Below are 25,874 nucleotides of genomic sequence, written 5' to 3'. Positions count from 1 at the left end.
CGGCGGGGCCTGCATAGGAGGCTACCTAATCCTGCCGAAGGTTTCATCCACTTCACCCCCCCCCAGGTAATGAAGTGGTCGATGTCGAATGTTGATGGGGTCGAAGTTGTCACGGGTGAACCAGACCTCCCAGGCTGTGAGAATCCGCTAAACGCGTTTGGGATGGAATCTGGCGCCATACCTGATGGCAGCATCACGGCATCTTCGTTCATGACAAATGGCTACGAGCCCTACCATGGCCGGTTAAACGGAGCGGATGGTCTCGGCTGCTGGATGTCCTTTCATAACCCCATCCGGGAATGGTTGCAAGTAGGTAGACACTTGGTAAAAAGTTGTACTTTGTTGTTCCAACACAACGGTTAAACAGAGATCAAAATTTTAGCGACCACTGTCGCCTTCATCAGAATAATGAATGACCAATCACTTCCAAACGTAATCTCGCAAGAGTCACGGTTACAGACACGTGACCTTATGACATTTAATCTCTGTTTAACAGTTGTGTCGGAATAAAGTTAATTATTTTACTATGGCTACTACTAACTTAGTTGCACGTTCATGATTATAAAAAATTAGGTAGACACTTCAATGTATTGAAAAACATATTTTGATTTCACTTGGAATGATTATAATTTGCTGCGTTTATAATCCAGGCCTCGCCGCCTTAAATGCTTACCGCCTAATTTCAGCTACAAACAAGTGTTATCAGCTAGATCTGATGTGTCATAAAACAAATTATATATTTTAGGTGGACTTAGGAGAAATGAAGACCATCACAGGCACCGTCATTCAGGGAAATGAAATGTATGTCCAACGTTGGGTGACGACGTACAAACTCCAGTACAGTGCAGGCGGTGTTGGTTGGATAACATATGTCGACTTCGATCTGTCAGACAAGGTAACTTCCACACACACACAAACGAACGAACGAACGAACGAACGAACGAACGAACAAACAAACAAACAAAATGTTCTGCAATTTTACTGACATCTGTTTGTGCCACACTGCTAAGTTCCAATTATCTTCCCACAAAGCTCTCCTCTGCCGATCACATGTGTTTGTTCTAGAAGATACCTATTTGTGTATATTTGTGTGAGCTTATGTTTTATCTCAATTAAAATAGTTCTGACTAGTGGAATGTCAAAGGTACGGGGTGGAAGGATATATGGAAGAGTAAAAAACTGATCTATTTCCCTTCCAGATTTTTCCAGGCAACATGGACGCGAGCACTCCTGTATTTAACCTTCTGGACAACACAGTTGAAGCCCGTTATGTGCGTTTCTACCCTCAGTCCTGGGAAGGAGCTCAAATCGCCATGAGGGTGGAGATTCTTGGCTGCAGCATAACCGGTATGTTTCTGTTGTTGTGTTAACTACAGCCAGGTCCACTTCTTTTACCATTGCTAATTGATATACCATACAGTTCCAGTCCTTTTGGAGTTGACCCTCGGTGGTGCCGCTTCTGGTCATCTCAAATTTCAAATTTGATTCGGTAAGGCTCTCGCCGGCAGATACCCGAATCTCGTCCTCATTACATACATACATAATTACGCATTAAAAACAATGATTTGTTACACTCTTTCATTGTACGCATGAAACATAGCAATCACACTATTAAAACATTTCGAAAATGATTACACAATTAATATCTATACATAATGTGCGGTTACCACGTAGGATTAACTAGATACTATAACACTACTAGTTAATTGTTTTGTTATAAAGAAACGAACGGTGCAATGCAGGAAAGAATTACTAAGTCTCTTAGTCCGGGCTTTAGGTACTCTGATTGTGCCAGAGTTTCTGAGTGAGCGTCCCTTGGCACCACATCTCATCGTTTCTAGGACAGTCTCGCCAATATCGCGTCACAGGCTCCATGCACTACCAGCGGGAGGACGGGTCGGGCTCGTACCAGGACCCTTGTCCCGCATTCTCATGAAAATATGGGGCCTCTTTTTGTCCAGAAATTACCACCACTTACCACCACTTATAATAACTTTGTTTCTCCTTCCAATACTCAAACGAAATAAAGATATGGAGATTAACCATCGTCCAGATTTAGTTAACACAGAAACTAGAACTAAACACGTGTCAGTAAAGACACTGATGCTGGGGCACTTTCAACCATTCCTGCAGAACCTTTAACATCAACAACATCGTTAACAACAACATCGAAATCAATAACCGAACAGCAAAGTCTAGCGCCTACTACACGACTCGACCAGACCAGTACAGCTCTCGTGCCCACACACCCAACAACAACAACAAGGAGAAGTCGTAGACATCATCCCTCCATGAAATAGCTTGTTATTTTGTAATCTTTGGTGTATTTCAATAGAGATATTATGAGTCAAACTTTGTTTTTATCAGCAGAATGATTTGTGGTGGCACTTTGTATTTAATATCAAGCTGTCATGTGCAGGCGTTTAGTGTCTTGTTACCATGGTTTGTTTACTTTGATGGCCAGCAGGTCATTTGCCTTAGCCTGGGTACCATCCCCAGTAGTATATTCGCAAACTCTATAACTGTTATAGAGTTTGCGAATATACTACTGGGGATGGTACCCAGGCTACATTTGCCTGTACATGTAGGTCAATGACCTGCAGACCAGACAAACAAGATTTATTTTCCTGCACACTCTGTCTAGGGGTAAAAATAGATAGGGCTGCCTGGGTCTGACCTGCCAGCTGGAGGTATAAACAAAAACACTCTGTCCCAACTTTTGGGTCAAACAGACCATCCTATTATGAAGTAGGGGTGAAAAAGTGAAAATCCTTTTAAATTAAGCAATGAAAATATGCGACAACCTGCTAATGCACTCCAAAACACAAAGAGACTCAACAACTACCCACATACCAAAAATCATACCAAACCATCCCCCAGATTTTCCAAACATTCAACACAAAAAGTCCAACATTAAACATTTTGTAAATATCAAACGCAAACAGCTAGGGGACCCAAATTTAAACCACTAAACCATGGTAATAACAACTACATGCTACCTTAATATCGCACAAACAGTCCATAACGCGAAAACAACAGAATAAAAAAATTAAACTGCAGTACCAAGGTCAATCACCAGGGGCTCAAAGTCAACCTACACAATCTCCAAGGCCCCATCCATCAATCTGCCAAATATTGTACAGTTCCTTCTCACCGATCTTCAGATATCAGACCAAACATGAAACGGAGTAAAAACAGTACCCCCATTTTCATGGAGGGTAACAACAACAACAGCAGGAACAACTCTTTTTATTTTCGAAGATAAGGCCACACCGGCTTAATTTTATGGATAACATCCTCTGAAGACCCCCAAACTAGTGCGCGCGGGCGGAAAAAAAGTCCGGCCAAAAAAATGCTACTAAACCACAGGAATACAAAGCTGATATTGTGAATTTGCGGCAGTACATAGCGAGGCATACGGCAAGCAGGCACATGGTGGTTTTTAATTTTGCGGAATTTATGAATCGGCACTGTACGTATATTATGTATTGAGTTCTTGAGTCGCGGAACTTCCGTAGCCTGGGTGTCATCCACTGTGGGTGTCATCCTCCATTGTTATCTCCGGCTCTTTTACTTTTCAGCTTTTTGCAGGCAATACGGACGAGAACACACCTGTAACCAACCTACTGGACAACCCCATTGCTGCCCGTTATGTGCGCTTCTACCCTCAGTCCTGGAGGCGTCACATAGTCATGAGGGTGGAGATTCTTGGCTGCAACATTAACTGTAGGTTTCTGTTGTTGTACTAGTCAGTTTACTGCACATTCCTGGCATTATACCATAGTCTCCACCAGACTCCTTTTGCAGGCTGAATAAATCGTAGAAATCGACCTTAAAAAAGGCATATAATTGGCCAAAAGAGTTTCCCGGCCATCGAGGGTCGAATTGGCCTGCGATTTTTAGGCCGATTTCTACGATTTATTCAGCCAGCAAAAGGAGTCTGGTGGAGACTACCATTACCACATCTCCACTGCCATGGGGCTGGGATTCTAGTCTGTATTATTAAATGACAATTCACCAGTTGAAATTATTCACCTTCGTTACTGTAAGGATATAGTAGGTTTTTTTAGAAATAGCGGTAATTTAGCATCTAGGGCTGAATTGGGCAGGCTGCCATTAGATATAGATATTTCACTACGTGTTATCAAATATTGGCTCCGACTTGCACAGATGGATTGTAATAGGCATCCGCTGCAAGCTGATGCTCTTCTGTTTCAACAAAATGCACATTGTCAGAAAAAAACCTTGGTACATCGTGTGAAAGAAATATTAGATTCTCGTGGATATTCTTATTTGTTCTGTTCATGTAACTCTACTTGTGACATCAAGTCTGTATGCACCATGTTAAGGTTAAGAATTTCTGATATGTATGTACAAACTATTTCCCACAAGTTAAATATTGATTCTGATAAGCTAAGGTTCTACAAAAAAACGTAAAACAACATATTCTATGGAAAAATACCGGGACTTAATTGATTTTAACAATTAGTATATAGTAACAATTAGATTTCTGCAATAAGTAAATTACGGATTAATGCACACCCTCTCGAAATTGAGAGAGGGCGTTATAAGAAGCTCCAAGTGTACAATGTATGAACGAATTTGCAAACATTGTACGTTGAATACGGTGGAAGACGAATGGCGATTTATCTCAAATTTTACTCTCTATCGCAATGAACGAAATGAACTCTTTGACGTAGCCTCAAAATTCTACCCAAACTTTCACACATATACAAATGAAAACTACTCTCCTCTTAACATCCGAAAACCCACAAATAACAGAAAAAGTGGGATCCTTTGTCTTCTGCTGTCTTCAAAAAAGAAGTCAAACCCAGTAGATTTTACTAGTAGTTTCTTAGTAGTTCTATGTGTACTAATTGTTTTATACCATATGTTTCTTCTGTTCCTGCAATTAGCCCTCGGGCACGAATTTGCAATAAAACATTACTAACAGTAGGGTTCCGTTCTTCCATTGCATTACAGACACTTGTAGTGTTTTATAGTTGCTAATCAATATGTCATGTATTCCCAGCTACATTGCTCTGGGGGCTGACCCTCGATGATGCCGGGTTGAGTCATCTCACCGTTTCCTGGAGAGTCGAGGGGAGACTTCCGATCTCGCGCTACAGGCTCCGCTACCAGCCGGCAGACGGGACGGGCTCGTACCAGGACCTTTCCCCCGCACCAGGACCGGACGCCACCTCAGCCGCCGTGCTGGGACTGCTGGCCCACACGGCATACACTCTCACGCTGACTTCTTTTGACGAGGACGACCAGCCAAACGGAGGTATAAACGGAACATGTGAACAGGTGAGAAAAAGAAATGACTATAAGACCTCCGTCTAGTACTGTATATTCGAATTCTTCCAAGCTGCTTTGCTGATTTTGGGCAAATGTAATTAAGATTTTCTACCTGTAGGTGACATATTCATGACATACAAAGTCAACTTATACCTCTTTGTTCCCCTCCCAGTCTGTCAGAGTAAGCTTGGGATGGAATCTGGCGCCATACCTGATGACAGCATCACTGAATCTGAGCTTGATAGTAGTGCATCGGGATGGCCCCAACGTGGACGGTTAAACCATTTTGGTGGCTGGGCACACAAATACAACGGTATCGGACACTGGCTGCAGGTATTTACAAAACTGTGTTGATAGACTTTTGAAAGATCTTGCTATCCTTATTTGGAATCAGATGTTTGCTGTAGACTTCACGCAAGGCGATTCCTTCAATCGCAATACTCAAGTTTACCTAACTGCCGTATTCGAAAACGCCTCCATCCTTGTCAGGAGAAGAGGCGAGGGCATGATATGTGTCAAAATAGAGCAAGTTTGGAGATACAACAGCCGTACTTAAAAACGGTATTAACCTAGTTGTTGCCAGTTGACTTTACGTCAACAATATTATAGCTGACTTTATGTTCATGTTTCACATGAAAGGATACATTTGAGGGATAATGCCTCACTTTTTCATCAGCTAGATCTACTCTTATCTTGTGTATTTCCTTACATCATAACGACTTATAAATAATTTTGCAATTTAGGTGGATTTAGGAAACATGAAGCACGTCACAGGCACCATTATTCAGGGTCGCCATCGGAATGAACATTGGGTGACGTCATACAAACTCCGGTACAGTGCGGATGAAATGATCTGGAAGACATATACCGGCAGCGATGGCTCAGATGAGGTAATTTAGAATAGAAACGAACAAAACTGTAAGATGTACCTAACTTGAGTTCGCAGCCACTTAGTCCGTGTTTTTTTTATTTGTATTTATCACTGTGTTTCTGAATGAATAAAAATATCATTAATTCTGCCCGGCAAGCATTAAGCTGGCACAGTACATATAGGCTATTGCCACACTGTCCCCCTCTCACAAAGCTCTTCTCTTTTGATAACCATTAGAAGGTGACTATGGCCGTTACAAGCTTAGCTCAATCAATAGTTATTTATGGTAGATGAACGGCACGGGGGTGGTTGTCCATTATAATAAATAAAAAATGTCTACGGAACAGTTGCAAAATGCCCTGAATCTGAATTATCCGCTTATCTTTTAGGTTTTTCAAGGCAACACTGACATGATCACTCCTGTAACGAACCTAATGGACAACCCAGTCGATGCCCGTTATGTGCGCTTCTACCCTCAGTCCTGGAATGATATCCAATTCGCAATGAGGGCAGAGATTTTAGACTGCAACACCAACAGTAGGTTTCTGTTGTTAGTTGGATTCGTTAAAGTCTGGTTTAATTCCAATGTTTTAAGTTTTTACTAAATGTGTCATACATTTCCAGTGACATTGATATCGGGACTGAGCCTCGATGATGCCGCGTCTGGTCATCTCACAGTTTCCTGGAGAGTCGTAGGGAATCATCCGGTCTCGCGCTACAGGCTCCGCTACCAGCCGGCAGACGGGTCGGGCTCGTACCAGGAGCTGTGTCCAAGAAATCAAGGGCCTGATCAAGAAATCAAATGTTTGAAAAATATTGTGTAAAAAATGCCACGGCAGAAATGTGCTGATAGTTTACTTTTTCTTACTTACATTGTAGACGTATACAATTCATATTTTCCACTGCATGTGCTCCTTCCATCATTCTCTTTCCTTCCCAGTCTGTCAGGTTCCACTTGGTATGGAGTCTGGTGCCATACCTGATGGCAACATTACGGCATCTTCGACCAAACGTAATGATTACTTGCCCTACTACGCACGGTTACACGGACTATTCGGTTATGGCTGCTGGGTACCGCGTAGCAACAACATCGGACAATGGCTGCAGGTAGGAATACATTTTGATACATGGGAAAATCTTGTTGTGGCTGTTTGAAATCGATTCTTATGTTTACCTTCACAGAAGGAAAACATATTCATCTCGCTCAGTTTCTTCTCCTTCTTCAAACAAGTAAAGTCAATGACCTCAACCAGACCTCTGTCACCAGCCTGCTCACATATGAATGTATTTAGTTTTAAGTAAGAATGAACAGTGCAGTAGTTTCTTGGTCTTGACCAGAAGAAGTTTCGCAAATGTTACCTTTCTACTTTCCAGTTAACTTCTTGCCATTCTTTCAGGAATCGAACTCATTGCCTCTCGATCTCGTGTTTACTAGCCTAGCCGATCGTCCACACTTGTTCTATATCGAAAAACCTATCGTGTTTCAGGTGGATTTAGGAGAGATGAAGCGCGTCACTGGGACTGTTGTCCAGGGCCAAGAATGGGCATATCCACAATGGGTGAAGTCGTACAAACTCCATTACAGTGCGGATGGGGCCAATTGGACGACATATATTGACAGCGATGGCACAGAAATGGTATCTTGAATACTAGTATCAAAACATTTTATTCTATTAATTTCCCAAATACCAGGAAGACATATGAAATAATGTTTCCAGGTCTTTTTGTATAACAGAGCGTTTTGATCCATCGGTTTTTATCTACACTATTGATGCTATTGTCTTAGACAGAATGCATGGAGATTTTGTGGCCATTTGTAGCGATGACCATCAAGACCTGTACTAAGTACAAAAACCCTCATCTGAATTATCCGTTTACCTTTCAGGTGTTTACAGGCAACACTGACAATACCACGCCTGTAACAAATCTACTGGACACCCCCATTGATGCCCGTTATGTGCGCTTCTATCCTCAGTCATGGCAAGGTGCTATCTCCTTGAGGGTGGAGATTCTTGGCTGCTGCATTGACAGTAGGTTTTTGTTCTCTTGGTTCTGAGCTTACGCCACACACTCACACCACCAATTGCGTTAGTCGTTATTCAATAGTAGTTATACTAAACACCTTTGTTCATAAGGCATACTACCAGGTGTTTAAAAACCCAGACCCGGGGAAGACCACCCAAAAGGTGGAAAGACGAGATACAATCAGACACAGGGCTCACCCTGAGGGAAGCTGAGACTATATGGCCTTGGATAAAGCGGGCTGGAGAAACCAGACAGAGGGGAGCAAGGGGTCAGATCCTGGCCTGAGCACTTAGGCAGCCAGGCATACTAAAATTGAGTCAGTTATTGGTAAAGATATTTTCACCAAGCCACTTTTTTTCTTTTGCTACAGTGTGTCCAATACCAGGCTACGTTAGTTTTAACAGGGTTTGCTACAAGGCCTTTAATGAGTATAAGAACTACGTTTGGGCTAGACAGAGGTGTGCCGAAGACGGGGCACTGCTGGCCATGCCGAGGGACAGTGCCACAAGCGCTTTCATATACGACTTCGTAGACAGTAAAACAAGTTGGATTGGGCTGACTGATATCGAGACAGACGGCCAGTGGGTATTTGAAGACGGCCAGACTCTTGTGTTATCCGGTTTTAGCAACTGGAGAACTAATGAGCCGAGCGGTGGCACAAGGGAAAACTGCGCTGCAATTTACGGTCCTGAGAACCTCTGGATTGATGCAATGTGCAACAGTTTCCGTGGATTCATCTGTCAGCTGGGTAAGTGTTGTGATTGCACCCTCATTTTATGTGGCACAGTCTTGCCATCCCTCTGTGAAATTATACATAATTACTTTCAGAAGCCATAAAAAATAGGAGTTTATGAAGTTAGGAGTTTTTAAACTGTTTCTCTTCATCTGCATTTCCAGGAGTTTGTGTTGACCCACCGACCCAAGCCAACACCATCGGGCCCGTGTGTGACTGTCCTTATCTGCCGGGGGAGAACTGCACCTACCCATGTTCCCCGGGATATTACGTCACTTCCGGTGACGCCATAACCAGGACATGCACGTCAAATGGGTCATGGACAGAACCGGATCTTTTCTGCCAACCTGAAGGTACGAAATAAAGGCTACCACTGAAAGGAAGGGAAGTCTGTTTTGCTCCAAAACATCAGTAACACATATCCATCTTCTTGTGTTAGCAATTACAATGTACGTGCTCATCTTTCTTGCAGAACATTCAACAACATCTAAAACAGTAAGTAAATCGCCTCCTACAACTTCAACGCCTGTTACAACTTCCATTGCAACTACAACGCCTGTTACAACTTCCATTACAACTTCAACGCCTGTTACAACTTCCATTACAACTACAACGCCTGTTACAACTTCCATTACAACTACAACGCCTGTTACAACTTCCATTACAACTACAACGCCTGTTACAACTTCCATTACAACTACAACGCCTGTTACAACTTCCATTACAACTACAACGTTAACACCTACTACAACAGCTTGGGTGCCTACAACAAGCTCATCAACAGCCGTCCAAGCCATCCAAGCTGACAAAGAGACAACGCGTTACGTCTTTGGTGGTAAGCGAGCGACCAAAACACTGACTCATCCGTGCAAATGTCGACAAGAAACATTTGATTTGTCTATTCATGAGTAATTTGAAAATTGACTTTTTTTATTATTTTTGCCTCCGGGGAAGGAGACATCCTTACGCGGAAGGGCTTGGTAAGACATTTAGATTTTCATGTTCGCAGCTGTTTCTCGCGTTTGGGTGGACGGATTCTTTTGGGACTCGGTATATGTTTTGATTTTGGGCTGTAGATGATGCACGTTCTTTTGTTTTTATTGTATATGTGTTTTTCGGGCGGGAAAATGGTGCCTTTTGGAGGCCCCAAAACACCCCTTTGAGCGTGAAAATGGTCACAACCGTTGACCTTTGTTGTGTTTAAAGTATTATAGGTCGGGTCCACTTGTGTGATCTTTCGCACAGACGGGTGTCCGATCTCGATACATTCTTTGTTTAAAAAAGATGCACCAAAACGCTGTTTTCCAGGGCTGCATAGCCAGATTCAGTGAAAACATGCACAATTCAAAGAACCATTGGTGAAAATATATATTTCTTTGCGGGTTTATGGTGTTGTTTTTTTACTTGGATCGAACCCGGAAGTGTGAAAACGGGGGCACGGTGTCTGGTGAAGGTAGCGAGTCACAAGTATGCAAATGAGTATTATGCAAACTTGCATACGTGCCTATATTACTATAACTTCTTGTAAACCCTTGTATATTTGACGTACTTATGGTCTCGGACCGGAGTTTTTTTCACGATTTTGGATCCGGCGGACACCCTCAGACCGAAGGGCTATAACTCCGCCAAAAAAAGTACGCCGGGAAATCTCATTACATCAGTCAACGGAGGTTTCCAGCCGGCTTCCGATACAATTTTGGTTATTGTCCGTCGACTCTATAATTTGGGTAGAAACTGTAGTTAAACGTAAATTTTGGATACGAAAAATGTAGTTTTTTTGCAGTTTTTTCAACGGACCTGCTTGGAAAAAACGAATTTTCCCAGGCTAACGGCTTATATGCTGAAATAGCTTACTACTTCCTGTTTCTGAAAAACAGAAAAAAAATATAGGTTGTTGCGATAAGTTTTTCGCAAAATCCGGTGACGCGAACCCCTAGAAATTCCACATAGAACGCAGCTATTTGGGTCATCAGGCGACAAACCGCATCACCCTTGCTCGCGGACTAATACCAAAAACGCTTCGCTGGCCGTCCAACTTCACCGCGCCGAAAAACACTACAATCCCAAGGCTTTTTGATCAATTCAAAACCTAGTTGAAAATCTACAGCGATCGCCGAGCTATGGGGAGCCAAACCTAGCGTGACAACCTCGCAGATCCGGCGATTTACTGCGCACTATTTGGAACCCTGGTCAGAATTAAACTCCGACCCGGAACCTTATAAGCAGCAAACTTCTGTATGTGACATTTCGGACCCCAGTCACTATGTTTTCTATCGAAATATTTGTGGTTTTAACGTCTGATTTTAACGGTTCCGGTTGTCATTCTGAGTTTAATAATGAGTTCATGGGTACATGTTATAAGCTGCAGATGAAAATGTTGCCCTGTGTTAACACAACCTGGAACGCTAAATGTAACACCATCAACTGTTCATAACAAACAACATATAAGAATATACATTAAAAAGCCCGGAGGTATAAAATCTCAGATTTTACTTGTTTTTTTATTTTATTGAAATTGCAACAGTGCAATACACGCGGAACAGAGGCAGCTGTTGCTGGTGTTGTGTCCCGCAAATAGAAATGAAATGTACTGGACAGGCAATACTCATTTTCACTTGAGTCTAGTGGGGGAAAGTCGTGTAAAGTGCCAGTGTCAGGACTCGAACCCGGGACTTCTTGATGTCGAGTCGCGCACGCTGCCGTTGCGCCATACGACCCCACAAAAATTCCTGTCCGAGCGTATGACTGATGCATTCCCTAGAAAGAACGTCTGCTTGAGTACAAAATTTTACCAGGCCTTGATTCAGATAGTTTCGTCCCTTTTACCACAGAACTTGATGGAGAATCTTCTGATTATTTGGATGATGAAGTTTCCACCGAGGACATGTCGCCCACGACCACACTCTCTACTCTGCCGCCCAGTACACCTCAACCTGCTGCTTTACTCACTACTCAAGTATGGTCAACACAACCGCCATTTCTAATAGAGGTAAATACTACAGGTCTTAAATTCGGCATGCCATATTTATTTTCAGTTGTTATTTTCAGGTATGGAAGAATGTTTGGGGTGGCTGAACTATTGTGTGTTTTGTGTGTCTGTGTGTTCGGATATAGTAGGTTGACAGCACGTGGATAGGGGTGGAGGGGGATTGAAAGGCAGGATGACAGGAGGCAACAGGAACCGGGTGTAGACATGGAAGAATTCAGGAAGCCGATGATCACATATATTTTCAGGAAGACTAGAATCTTGGATTTCTTGTTTCAGCTGTATTGCATGATCTGCATGCTTCGTTTTTCCGTATATTTTTCTTTTCTGAAGATAAGTTAGAAGTGGTGTAACAATTCTTTAAACTGCAGGAGGAGATTCCAGTTCTTATCCTAGCCCTCTGTAAAAAGGTGAACCACTTCAGCGGGTCCCTGGAGGATCGCAAGGAACTTCTACAAGGTCCTTTTCTGCTGTTACAATCGTTTTTTTTAACTTTTATTCATAAGTTAGATCTACAAGTGAAGAGATACTACCAGCAAATTTTTTGGCAGATCAGTTGATATATATATAAACAATTTACAGGCCATTGGACTAAAGGCACCATAGAGAGAATGTAAGAATAAATGACTATGTTATCATCACTTTTTGATGACATCACAGTCTTATCTGACTGAATTTTGTACCAAACCTACAGAAGTCACTGACGCGGCCTCCTCCGTACTGCGGGCTCAGAGCAGCAGCAGGGAGACGGTTGCCAAGGAGACGGTCATTGACCTCTCCTCCGGCGTCACAGATGGTCTGAAGAATCTGATAGACGTCCAGTCTACCGACCTGTCACCGACGGAACAGCTGATACAGGAGAAAAAGGAACAAGAAAGTCTCAAGGCCCGGGTATGTACCAGTTTCTCCCTGTCGGAAAAGGTAAAGGGTAGTTTCGTAGGCCAGTTAGCTATAGGTTAAAATAGGCTTTTTAATTGGGTTATTAATGCACTGTTTCTAGGGCACAGTATTGGAAGGCAGAGTCCATCTCTCTCCTTCCACTGCTGCATTACCTCCTCAACAAATGTCAGGTTTTCATTTTACAAGGCAGAGCCCATGCCTCTCCTTCCACTGCCTTTACCTCCCCAACCAGGTATCCGTTTTACACGAGGAAAGTCGTGTTATTAAAGTCCCATTGCCCAACGTCTAGCCCGGAATGCCAGAGATAACCTGTGCCACTCAGATACAGTTACTATTCTCTCTCTATCAAAAATCCATTCAGCTAACTGGGACTCGTGGGGTCGTGTTGTGTGCGCGACTCTGAATCAAGAGATCCCGGGTTCGAGTCCTGACATGCCACCGATCTTGTGCCCTTGGGAAAGGCACTTTACACGACTTTCCCCAATAGACTCAAGTGAAAATGAGTACTGTCTGTCCAGTATTCGTTTCTATGTGCGGGACACAACACCAGCAACAGCTGCCTCTGTTCCACGTGTATTGCACTGTTGCAATTTCAATAAATCAAAATCAAATCAAATCAAATTTGCCCCAAACTACAGGTGATTGGGGAAACGAGAGATCTGCTGCAGCTGCTGGATGCGGCAGCAGACAGACTGTTGGAGGAGGCACCACCGGAAGGAGAAAGTACGTACTTCCGGTCTGACGGTGTGATGACGGCGGTGAAGAAGGGCATACCTGATGTCGGTGTCGTGCCTATCGGTCAGGATGTAGGGTCTCTTGTGTTTACGAAGGAGGACAACCTTCCTGAGGCCTCCACTATGAAGGTAAGCAAACGCTCGTAAAGCCGGGTCGTTCCAGCTTACGTAATAATTGCAGTAAATCTGTATAAGGCGACCACTATAAGGGGGCTGTTAAAATCTAGTCAATGTGAACAGATATGTGTAGTATAGTGTACAGGTATAGTGAATGTCATCACTATAGACAGAAAAATCATCTAAGGGTCAATAATGTGCACATTGGCGAGGTGGTCCTCACGTAGAGGTAATCACAGTAAAAGTACAAGTTTGGCTGTATATCAATGGCCAGGTGGTCCTTATGTAGAGGTGGTCATTAGTACAAGTTTGACTGTATATCAATGACCAGGTGGTCCTTATGTACGTAGAGGTGGTCATTAGTACACGTTTCGTTGGTAATAACAGCATGTCAAGTTGGCATGACTGTGAGAGGTAAAATATAACGACATTTCCCCGTATCTCTCTCAGGTCCTGGCATTTGTCAAGGATCCATTTGTCTGGAGCGTCGAGAAAACCGAAGTATCCTCATCAGTTGTCATGGTAACAATCACCAAGGATACGGATGACGTCGATGGAAACCCATCGAACATCACCGTTATCGTCAAACAGACAGTGCAGTTTGGGATCACGAGCGACACAGAGCAACAGTACCACGACACTCTGCCCACATCGTACAGGCAGAACCTTGCTGATGCAGGCAGGTCGTCCTTCCCTCTATCCAAGGTTCCCAAGCCTGACGTCACGGACATGACGTATCACGCCGTGTATATCTCTGACGAAGGTCAAGTTCCTTTGATCAGATTCACCATCGATGACGTCGACTCAGAGATGCAGGTGTACTTCCGGTTTCACGACTTCCCAACTGAGGAAGAGTTCGACTACACCACAACTGTCAAGCCTCCTGGAGTCACTGATTACGACGGTTTTGAAATGCCGTACGGCCTGGCGTACTCCAGTTTTAATACATCAATAGTTCCGGAGATCCTACAGGAACGAGGATGGATCTTCGTTGGAATAAAGAGAAAAGGTAAACGTTGCCTGATAACTTTTATCGCATTTCTTAAAGCAGTTTAATGGTGCTGATCCATCATTTCAAATGTCAAAAATGAGCTTTTGCGTTGTAGTTAATATGAGAAGTTTCAATTTATATTGTCCTTTCACTTGTAATTATCATCAACTGCAATAATTCGCAATAAACGTAATTGTACATTTTTCATCATTCAGTATGAAAAGATGTACATCTGAATGAAAGTATTACTCTCCCAGGACTGAAAACAGTGATATTTTCTCATGTTTAATTAATATAATAGGCGGAGACCTGCCTCAAACTGGACTGAGAAGACTGCTAACGTCAGCGGTCCGTGCGACAGCGCCCCCTGCCGACTCTGCAGGGTTTGAACTGCAGTCTGCAGTAGTCTCCTGTACTGCTGCGGGAAATGGACAACCACACCTGGGACAGCCGCAGCTGCAAGGTTCTACTGACTTTTATATATCATCTGATCTGATAGTATCTTACCCGTTGGTTTGATTTAATTTGTAATAATTTATACCCATTTTTAAAGATTCTTTATTCTTCTTAAATTAACAAGTACTTAGAGAGAGAAAGAAGGTTTTGACTTTGATTGACATACAATTGATACCACCAAGTACTGTATGGCGCAGGACGCTGTGTAGACGGAGGAATGACTTTGACGCAGGTCACTCACAATGCTGAGAAGACCTAATCAAGTACAGATAGTAGTACAATTGATACATTTTTTATCCTATCCTGAGGATTGATTAAATGAGACGTTGTGCTATCGATATGCATCGCAGGTCGGGGTTGAAACGAACGAGGACACCACACAGTGCACGTGTGACATGACACGGCAGGACAGAAGTTCTAGAGTGACTCTTGCAACATCATTTCTGGCTGTTCCGAATTTCGTGGACTTCGACAAGTTTGGTAGCAACATCGACAAGTTGTCCACAAATTATACCGTATTTGTGACGATCTTAGCGTTGTGGATGGTATTTCTGGTGTCCCAACTATTGACATTGCAGTTAAACATCAGGGTACGTCAAGACATCTACGATTTGATATTTTATGATATATTAAGCACGATTTGGACGCTTATATTTCTATCCTCTCGGAGAAATTGCATTATTATTAAGTGACATGGAAGAAAAGAAGCAAAAACATTTCGTTATTGGGTTTGGGTTGGACTGGGGCTTTCAAATCGAAACCACTTTGTTGTGATATCATTTCATTGTGGCATAAATCTTGACATAATTGTATAATCATTTATGCACTATTGTGGTCACTTAAGCTTTTTAACGTTTGTACGTATATTTACTGTTGGCGTCAACATAAGTTTTGTAAAGTGGGGTAAGTTATAACTATTTCAGCAATTGTTCTCCTCATTTGAATAAAAAGAATCCAATATCTGCTTTTTACAGAACCAGGTTGCTATGAGCACGGCAGTGGCCGACAGCTCTGCTCTTGGACAAGCAGCGACGTTCGCCACAGCAAGCCCCGCGTGTCCACCATCCCGTCAGAAGTTCCCGGTGCGGAGAACGTGTACGTGGTGTGTGTCCGTACGGGAACACCGCCTGATGCCGGCACGACTTCTGTGGTCGGGCTCATGGTCATAGGATCGGACGGCAGGACACCCATGGTCACCCTCAACCCTGATGGCTTGGTGAGACCACCGCATGAAATTTGATCTTTCAATTAAACCATGCGTGAAGATTTTGTTTCTTCACTCCAATGGAAAAAATGGAACCTTTACCCACGCTTTACCCACGTATCCTTAAAGAATTTTTTTGCAGTGAACAGTGTGGACCTGAACAATGAAGCTCAGTTCAATCAACTGCTTTGTTTATATCTCTAAGTCTCTTGACACATATATCGCAGAACAAGCAGAAACCATATGTACAATCATAATCATAAAGTTGAAAACGTCTTTAGGTCCTGGCCAGAGGTGGAGACACGTACCACATCATGTCGACTCCCTCCTCCATCGGCCAGCTCCAGTCCGTACAGGTCTGGCACGACGGCTCCGGGAAGGGCAGCATAGAGTCACTATTCATAGACAACATCAAGGTCTGGGACATACAGACATCACAGGGGTGGGTACAGTAGAACTCGTTTCTCTTCCTAGAACTATCGTAGAGTGGAACTCGTTGCCTCTAGTCTCCACCAGACGACTTTTCAGGCCGAACTAATAGTAGAAATCGGCCTAAAAAGAATGTAGCTGGCCAGGGAAGCTTGCCGACCATAGCTGAGGGTCCAGTTTGCCTGCACGGTGTCTGGTGTCACGAATACTACGTTGCCACCATGTACAGTAAAAAAAAATGGTCGTCGTTACTAGGTAGATTTAAACCTCTTTAGACGTGACGCACAAACAGGCATCACAAGGGTGGGCAGATGTACGTTTCGGCTCTTTGATTTCTAATTTCTGTCTAAACGGGGCCAGTAATTGTTGCTGGGCAGCCTTTGTAACCCTTTAATACTTCTCATATTGGGTCAGTTAGTCCTTACTCTCAGTGAGTCGAGCTTATCTAGAGCATTGATGTTGTTGACGGCATGCCCGTGGCCAGAATTTTGAGGGGGGGGGGTTCTTCCCATGAGGGACCAGCGGGCCATTTCACCGATTTTCTACTATTTCACCGATTTTCTACGATTCCAGCCCCGCTGGTGATACGAATCAGTCAATCTTTTGGAGAAAAATCTTGGAACTTGAATCTTAGATAAAAAGTGGACCAAAAAGTTGGCCTTTGAGTCTTGGGGGGGGGGCGAACTGGCTACGGGCATGTGTCATAGGGAGAAGAAATACTGTTCCAGTAACCCTTGGATTGTGGCCTTTACAGATTCTATTTCCCGTGCAACGCCTGGCTCTCCTCCAGCAAAGGAGACGGCAGGACCATCAGGACCATGAGGGCAGCTCCTGTTGGGGAAATGTGGTAAGACCTTGCTTCTTTTCTCTGTCTTGAAGAATTGGATAGCTTTGAGACATGTCCTTATATGTACCTTAGGATGTCAGAGTACAACCTACCGACGTTTTCGTACCTTCTGTACGACGACCACCTGCTGCTGTCAGCCGTGTGTAACTCCGGTGTGAGACACTTCAGTCGGGCACAGCGGATGGTCTGCTGCCTGACGCAGATCACCCTGTGGATTGTGGGCAGCGCCATGTGGTACGGCTTCAAACTTGGCACCGGCGATGTCGTTTTGCTAGACGCCAGCTTCGTCACTTTCCGCCTTTCGGAACTGGCTGGTGTTGCAGCAACATCGTTCACGGTGTTCCTGCCAGTTTACGCCATCCTTGTGCCGATGTTTCGCACGCAGCATCCGTTGGTAGATCAGATCCCTTCGGGTCTGTATGAAACGCCGAAATCTCCATCCACCTGGCGATTTCCGATTAAGCCGGTAGCGTGGATCCTCGCCATCCTGACGTCTGTCGGCAGCAGCTTGTTCGTGATCGTGTACACATTCTGCAGTTTGGAGCCGACAGAAGCCAAGCCTGGCTGAAGGACTTTGTCCTGGCCTTCATGTTCTCTACATTCGTACTGGAGCCTATTCAAGTTGGTATTCTTCATGTATTTAGCTTTCTTCGTTTATTTCAATACTCTTTAGGCATATACCGTTATCCACAGAGATCACAAGATACAGGCGCACAGGTGGTAACAATACTAACAAATAATTATGAGATGTCTTGATTTAAATGAAAAAAGAAACATTGGATGGCTTACTTTAAAACTAGAAAGAACGAATAGGGTTTAAACGTTAAATGAAAACGTGGTTCAGGCAGCACGGATACTGGGGCTTATTCTTCAGCACAACCTGAAATGGACAGAGCATGTCACCTCGATCGTCGGGAAAGCTAGTAAGAGACTCTATATGCTGAGAATCCTGAAGAAACATGGTCTGGACACAAGTGATCTCATCCTCATCTACATCGGGTTTGTGCGGCCTGTGTTGGAGTACGCATGCGTGATATGGCACCCTGGACTGACCAGAGAACTGTCGCAGAAGATAGAACGAGTGCAGAAACGATCACTCAGAGTAATACTTGGGTCGGAATATGACTGTTACCACACGGCCCTGGACACTACTGGACTTAGTAGATTAGATACCAGACGTGATGAACTGTGCCTGAGGTTTGCTCGTTCTCTCACAAGCAGTGAGAAATACCGTAATTGGTTGCCAGCACAAAGGGGGGATGTACATAATAGAACACTAAGGAACAGCACGAAACTGACACAGTTTAAGTGCCGGACACAGCGCATGTTAAACAGTACACTACCCTATTGTGTCCATATGCTGAATGACAGTTAAAGTAGTAGAACTTTAAGTCGTGATGATAGTGATTTTATTTAATTTTATAGTGATTTATGTCTTTGTTATTTCTGATTTGTAATGCATAATGCTGATAAGCATGCGATTTTAGTGGAAAAAAACCGCAATTCAACATTTTTGCTTTAAGGGTTTTTGTTGTTGAATAAACCATTCTCTCTCTCTCAAATGGTCCGGCGTTCCAAAGATGTTAACGATACACGATGGAGTATATCCTCTATATCGCGGAAGGCTTATTTCTAGTTTCTCGTACTAGGGAGGTTTTGCACTGTGTTCTGAGATATTATAGCGGCCATGTTGCCATATGTAACCCTCAGGAAAAACGAGCATTACTAGAGAACTTATAAAAGATGGATTTGACAATATCTTGGAGAAGCGAGCTTCGAGGACGATTGTGACTTAACAAATGTACGGACTTTTCAGATTTTCCTGATTGCTTACATTAAGGCAGTCATCATCGGACCTATTGTGGGGACTGTGACCGTCTGTGTCCGAGGGATTTTTGGGAAGAATTTATCGGGCAAAGAAGAACGCCCTCCACTCGGTGATATTCAGAGGAAGATCCGGGATTATGATGGTGAGTCTCCACAGGTTTCACATGTGAAACCACGGTAGACTGTCACGGCCGTTTTGGCCATTCGCTTTTGCAGACTTGCCTTGTTTCACAACTATTATATATAATATTTTTTTTACATCTGTAGAGACTTGAAAAGGGAAGAGCAGCGATGACAATGATATTAATTAAAGACAATACAGTTATTGAAAGCTTTTTCTCTAAGGTTGCGTTTAATGCGTCGTGGCTGATATGTACTGGCTTAAAGAAGCTTTATGTCTACAAAACATCTATAAGCGTGGAAACATTCACTCTGAAATTGACACGTCTTTGTATATAGCATTTCATAACGCTAACGTCATTGGTGTTCTTCATTCCTGGTTAAGTCCCTGCACGGAGGGTTTTGCCGCCAGCCCCGAAGAAAACCGACCATGACCCGAACTGGACCGAGAGGATGACTCAGGGTAGAAACATCCTGGTCCTCCTGGTGTTCCTGCTGATCTTCACCGGCAATGCCTTCTACATCGGCGTCCTGGGCTTCGACAGACACGCCTACTACGTCAGGACTTCACTGGAGAACAGCCTGCTGTCTGGATATGACGAGGTGCGGTTTTTAACCAGTTGTCTAATTATGAGGACAAAAATGCCACTTCTTGGCAATGAACTAACTTTATGGGAGGGAAATGTGGTTATTAAAGGAGATTGCGGTGAACGTTAACATTGGTTTTTAAGGCTTGTGGGTTGTATTCCCGGTAGAAGAAATACTTTTGAGGGACATAGTTCCATAATTTGGAAAGAAAAGGTTGCTGAGGGACTTACAAACTGGCATTTGGATAGTGCAATGATGTGATGTGGAAGGAAACCTGGTGGTACGCTAGAAAGCTCTCAATGATGCAAAAAGAAGTGAGGTCTTCGGAACATAGTATGTTGTAGGAGGAAACGTCACCGCTATACGTCGTCCTCTTCACTTCTCTGATCGATGAGTCTGTGGACTAAAATACTGGAGTTCATTTCCCGCCTACAGGTGACCACAGTGGACGGTGCCTGGGAGTGGCTGTCGTCTGACCTGCTGCCGTCCCTCCAGCCGGATCGGACCGGTTCGTTTGGGGAGAACCACCGAGTATAAAGGTGACAAAGCATCCTATTGATTCTTCTTCTTCATTTTTCAGTGCCAAACTTTATTTTCCTGAAGGCTCAGGCAAGGCAGATAAACAGTCAAGGTTTAGGTTGCCGGCAATCTAGAAGTCACAGTTGTTGGTCTGTATGGAAGCCCTCTACGTCTGGAGAGAAGCACTGAGTATCAAGGACAAAACATCCTAAAGCTTCTCTGCTAGCTGCATAAGTATGTGTCTATTCCAGTAGCCTGACCCGCTTAGTTCAGAGTCTTAGATTCTCAGTCAAGTTTCCCAATGTGTGGGTTATATTCTTTGGGGTCTAGGGTCCGTAGAAACTCCCAAGGGCTTAAATAATGCCTTATAACCATTATGGTGGTCTCCATTCTCTGTGTCACGCCTCGAAGTCACATACAGGATGGCGAAATGAGAGTTATATTCGGGAAAAACAGTCAATTCCTGCTATACCATTTGGATTAGAAGGCTAAGACGGTGTGGCCGATGGTGCTTTGATCCAATTCAATATCATGCTAAATTGGTGAGTAGGCATTTGTACTACTCACTAAGACTTCACATTGGTATTCCAGAGAACCCAATAGACATAGATCTCGAGCACAGTGGTCAAAAGCTCTATCCTGAGCTGCAGATGTTCCTACAAAGTAAAGCTGTTGGCCGACAGAACGGACGGAACTGTTCTTACAATGGGACTACAAGTATTGGCAATGAAGTCAGGTATGTAAACAAATGATTGCAGTATTTAATACCGATAGTCTCTACTTAAGGCCATGTTGATTTGATTATATGGTTGACATTCGGCCGCGCACGCATGAATTTTTAGGCCGTTTAAAAACGTTTTCAACCATACTGTAAATCGTACAAAACAGTTGCAAAACTAGCAAATATATACCGTAAGTTCCAAAAAGAATATTTAAAAATGATACCAATGTCGTAGAATGCCAAAATCGAACAAAAAAGACGAAAATGTAAAGAAATGAACTTGAAGAGTTAGATGTCATTTGTTCGTGACCACGTAGATTTCATGATGAAAGCAAGGTTTTTTTTGCAAACCTATATTTACTCGCAAGCTCGCATCAGTTTTGGGGTTCCTGGAGGTTGTCATCCATATAATCAAATCAACATGGCCTAAGTACCATCTGGCCAATGTGGCCACTTTTTTGGATACCTTAGATAGATCCCATTGACAAGCATTAAGGACGTATCTATGGTCGCCATATGTCTTCATGGACCGTACTACACATGAGGACCTGCATGCCCTTTTTCGTTAACCGTTATGGGCTATTTTAATTCACCGTTAATCGTTGCCGGCCCACTCTAATTCAACGTTAAGCGTTATCGGTATATTCATCGTGATTGGTCGTTTTAATTCAACGTAAAACGTTATTTGTCATCCTAAATTCAGCGTTAAGCGTTAAAGAATAATTCTTCGTTACGCCCAAAGTGCTGGAAAAGGCGTCATTGAAGGTTTGAAAATCCAAAATTTCCCGGGGGAGAATGCCCCGGACCCCCCTACATTGGCGCTCGACTCGCTTGATATCTTGAGTAAAAATATGAAAGCATTAGAAAGACCGCGTACCGACAAACACTCTCAACACCATAATTTGCCTCTCAAAATGCGGGAAATTGTGTTTTTGAAGGCTTAAAAATCCTAAATCCCCCGGACCCCCTCAGATTGCCAGCACCTTCGGCGCTCCTCTCTCAAAATCCATCGGTAAAGACTGGGCGAACGGGCAAAAGTCAAGCTGGGTAGAGCCCTGGCCGACTCGGACTCCCCTTTATTTGTGGACGCACTCCGGGAACAGGGCAGGTGGGAAACACAGGGAACACATACCTTTAATGGGTGCTTCATTACATGTAAGGTATACGTAATTTTGTCAGTGATCACCTTTTCTCACAAAGCGAGGATACCAAGTCCAGTGCAGCTCGAAAAAGAAGCCTATCAATTTACCGTTAAGCGTTGCCAACCGTCCTGAATTTACCGTTAAGCGTTATCGGCCCTGCTGAATTTACCGTTAACCGTTGCCAGGACCCCCCCATGCAGACCCTCACACATGGGACTACTCATTTGCCTTTTTTTTTCAGAAACAGCACTTCGGTGTGCTTCTCCACAGTAGACCTACCCCAGGACGCTGACCAGGCTGCTGCAGTGATAGACTTCCTAAAACATACCCACTGGATCCTGCTGGTTTCAGACACACTCATCCTAAGGATCAACTTCTACCACCCTGACGTGAAGCTGTTCAGCACCGTGGCCATCAAACTGCAGTACCTGCCTGGCGGCGCTGATGAGATGCAGCCCACGATCCACACCTTCCGGCTGTTCCAGTACGAAACAGCACACGACTTCGTCCAGATGATTTTTCACATCGTCTTCGTTCTTGTCTACATCTACAACTTGTTTACCGAGATTTTCAACGTACAGAAGAGCGGCCGTCTTTACTTCTGCAGTTTTTGGAACATCCTGATGCTGTGCAACATCGGCATGTCCACAGCCGTCATTGTGACATTCGCGCTTCGGTACATCCAGACTGCTGCTGCTTTGGATGACATACAGCAGGCAAAAGGTTCGTGATGACCAACTGTCGTAACTGTCATCTATTTCGTAGCAAGCGTATTCACCAACGCGTTATCCATTTCAGATGATAGACATGCATTGGACTAAATAAAATGTTAAGAAGGACATAAAACCGAAAAGAGTATAAACAATTAAATGGTTAGCAGATCGTTTGTGGTTTCCCAACGGCAAAATAATTAGACTAAGAGATAGATCATAAGATAATGGGATCCAAGAAGACAACTTGCGAAAACAGCGTTTTCATATCTGAAAACCATAATAATGTTGTGTCAAATAGTGGTTACTGGTCAAAATTAGAGATTGTCATGACATTTCGGAATTTGTCACAGGACTTCTCGGCATCCATGAGTTTGTGGACATCAGCACCGCCAGCCAATGGGACGCAACCTTCAAGGTTGTCCTGTCCTTCTCCATCTTCCTCAGTACCGTCAGCATCCTGCGTGTTCTCAACTTCTCCAGAGGCGTGGCGACCGTCTACGCACTGCCTCGGGTACGTACAGCAATTCATGCATATTTCTAATTGCTTGTCACACCTAACCACTGCACAAAGTCATTTAAATGCGAACATCGTTTAACGCTATCAATTTCAGGTGGAAATATGCTGATCTCCAAGCAGATTCTGCATTCTACACTCGGCCAATATAGACTCCCCTTGCACCACAGAATCTGCTTGGAGATTAGCATATTTCCACCCGCATTGGCTAGCGTTAAACAACGTTTGCATCTAAATGACTTTGTGCAAGCTGATCTGTCACGCCCAAGGGCGGTCATACCGGCTATACGGATGTGAACGTTTGGTCTATTCTGTTTATCCCATACATGTAGCAGCGGCCAAAAAAGGAAGTGGTAGCTTACTGCCCGATGCGCCATCAGGCACGGGAGGAACTAAAGCTAAGGATAAGGCATACATGTAAAACAAAAATAAGTTGTTGTATTCTTCCCGTCTACCCTAGCTGATGTACGGGGAAGCCTTTGGGTTCTCCGTGTACATGCTGGTTGTTATAGTGGCCTACAGCTTCAGCGGGATCCTCATATTCGGCAAGAACATAGAGAGCTTCTCCGGCTTCAAGAAAACGTCGTACGTGCTGTTTGAGATGGGGCTGGGGAGGCCGTTCGTCGGTGTCTTTGCGGACGACATGAAAGAAGTGAATCGTGTCATGGGACCTCTGTACTACTCTACATTCGTCATCATCTTCATCTTTTATCTGGTCAGTCAAAAATCACGTATTTGCTTCCGTGTACGTACGTCGGTAATGTTATCTCTGTGTGCTTGTGTGTGTGTTTGATGTTATGTTTTACAGAGCCCACATATGTTAATACCAATAACACTAAGACTCCAAGTGTGCCAGCTGTATAATAAAAATCCAATCCCATCCGATTCTATAGGAGCGAAACTAGTTAAATATCATATTTCTGTTTATGTGTTGTACTTGCGTATGTGCGTTTCTTTGTTTAATGTAAAGTTTTATGGATACCACGACTTTGATTAATGGTTAATCTCTTACAGATGAACCTGGGAGTGGGGATGTTGTGTAACTGGCTGAGTTACTGTCAGACGTCTGACGACATTGATGTGGACGCCGCCATGGGAGATTACTTCTGGAACTCCTTCAGGAGTTTTCTGGGCATGCTTCATGAGTCCCAAGACGCAGACGGTAGATGTATTTGCTTGTCAGTCTTTGTTAGCTCCTGACTGTTTATATTTTTAAGGCACCAAATTAGTCTACTATCTACAAACTTATACCAATGTATAGGTTGCAAGTAGTCATTTATGGGATGCATTTAGGATTATAGCTATCAAATATTCCCACAATTCCTAACAAATATCCCCGTGATTGCTATTAAACATCCCTGCAATTGGTATCAAATATCCCTACAATTCGTATCAATATCCCTACAATTGCTATCAAATATTGCTATCAAATACCCCCAAATTGCTATGGAATATCCCCACACTTGTTATCAAGTCATTGATTAAGAAACTCTACCGTTGCCTGTTACAAAAATACATTGTATTACATAAGGCAAAACATAAACTAACACTTCAGTGCATTTTGTCGTTTCTGAAGATGAAGCACCACTTCCGGACCACTTTGTGAACGAGACCCTCCAGCGGACAGATGCGGTACTGCAGGAAGTTGACCTGCTGACTGACGTAATGTACCGCTTTGAGTGCAAAAAGCGAAGTCCCAAGTCAACAACGGCTTCATATGCTTAATATTTTACGAAGACATTTTAAGACATATTTTCATGATATGTTGCAGTAAGTAAATAGCTGTTATACATTATTGTTATCCTTTAATAGAATATGTTGCGAAATTAATGTTAGTTGTCTATTATGTGTATATACAGATATATAGTAGCAATACTCGTATAAAGGCAATGGTATCTGTAATATAGGATTAATATATATCAGCCTGTATCTTAAAATGTTGTTCATTGTTATCATGAAGTTTTGAAAGTTTTGAATCTTTGTTGCTGCAGTGAAATCTATAAGTTTTTTTACGTCGATTTTAATTTTCTACCCCGTTTCTTCATATTCTGTGTGTGATCAAATCAACGATAAGGAATCGTCCTGTTCTGTATGATTGCAGGTGAAATCATTGTGTGAACAGTTAACGATGTGAAT

The 25,874-nt window shown here is 43.3% G+C and overlaps 2 protein-coding genes across 2 annotated transcripts in view; both read left to right on the top strand.

Annotated features, from left to right (window-relative positions):
- Positions 1-81: 81 nt before the first annotated feature.
- LOC109485122 (lactadherin-like) lies at positions 82-9,421 on the top strand. The gene is made up of 11 exons (XM_019788554.1): positions 82-309; positions 1,200-1,271; positions 3,582-3,718; positions 5,469-5,634; positions 6,045-6,191; positions 6,562-6,709; positions 7,113-7,279; positions 7,660-7,809; positions 8,058-8,202; positions 8,568-8,778; positions 9,403-9,421. The coding sequence occupies exons 1-11, from the start codon at positions 82-84 to the stop codon at positions 9,419-9,421; spliced, it is 1,590 nt and encodes a 529-aa protein (XP_019644113.1).
- Positions 9,422-11,814: 2,393 nt separating this feature from the next.
- The window catches only part of LOC109485121, an 18,167-nt gene continuing 4,107 nt past the window's right edge, over positions 11,815-25,874 (top strand). Inside the window, 23 exon segments of the mRNA XM_019788553.1 lie at positions 11,815-11,886; positions 12,288-12,375; positions 12,611-12,807; positions 13,455-13,679; positions 14,118-14,676; positions 14,960-15,072; positions 15,074-15,121; positions 16,089-16,137; positions 16,140-16,330; positions 16,600-16,760; positions 17,667-18,123; positions 18,126-18,215; positions 19,411-19,564; positions 19,927-20,144; positions 20,565-20,637; positions 20,733-20,766; positions 20,811-20,840; positions 21,235-21,384; positions 22,753-23,234; positions 23,575-23,735; positions 24,199-24,453; positions 24,753-24,900; positions 25,315-25,431. Coding sequence (XP_019644112.1) covers positions 11,815-11,886; positions 12,288-12,375; positions 12,611-12,807; positions 13,455-13,679; positions 14,118-14,676; positions 14,960-15,072; positions 15,074-15,121; positions 16,089-16,137; positions 16,140-16,330; positions 16,600-16,760; positions 17,667-18,123; positions 18,126-18,215; positions 19,411-19,564; positions 19,927-20,144; positions 20,565-20,637; positions 20,733-20,766; positions 20,811-20,840; positions 21,235-21,384; positions 22,753-23,234; positions 23,575-23,735; positions 24,199-24,453; positions 24,753-24,900; positions 25,315-25,431 — 4,072 coding nt within the window.

Source organism: Branchiostoma belcheri, unplaced genomic scaffold (assembly GCF_001625305.1).
Source record: "Branchiostoma belcheri isolate BF01 breed outbred unplaced genomic scaffold, Haploidv18h27 scaffold73, whole genome shotgun sequence".
NCBI classification, from domain to species: domain Eukaryota; kingdom Metazoa; phylum Chordata; class Leptocardii; order Amphioxiformes; family Branchiostomatidae; genus Branchiostoma; species Branchiostoma belcheri.
Note: the sequence above shows the minus strand (reverse complement) of the source record. Positions and strands in the feature narration are given on the sequence as shown.

Coding starts and splice junctions, on each gene's coding strand:
- LOC109485122 (XM_019788554.1), top strand. CDS start 82: ATGTCGAATGTTGATGGGGTCGAAGTTGTCACGGGTGAACCAGACCTC. Junction 310..1,199: donor CCATCCGGGAATGGTTGCAA/GTAGGTAGACAC, acceptor TTTCCCTTCCAG/ATTTTTCCAGGCAACATGGA. Junction 5,635..6,044: donor GTATCGGACACTGGCTGCAG/GTATTTACAAAA, acceptor TTTGCAATTTAG/GTGGATTTAGGAAACATGAA.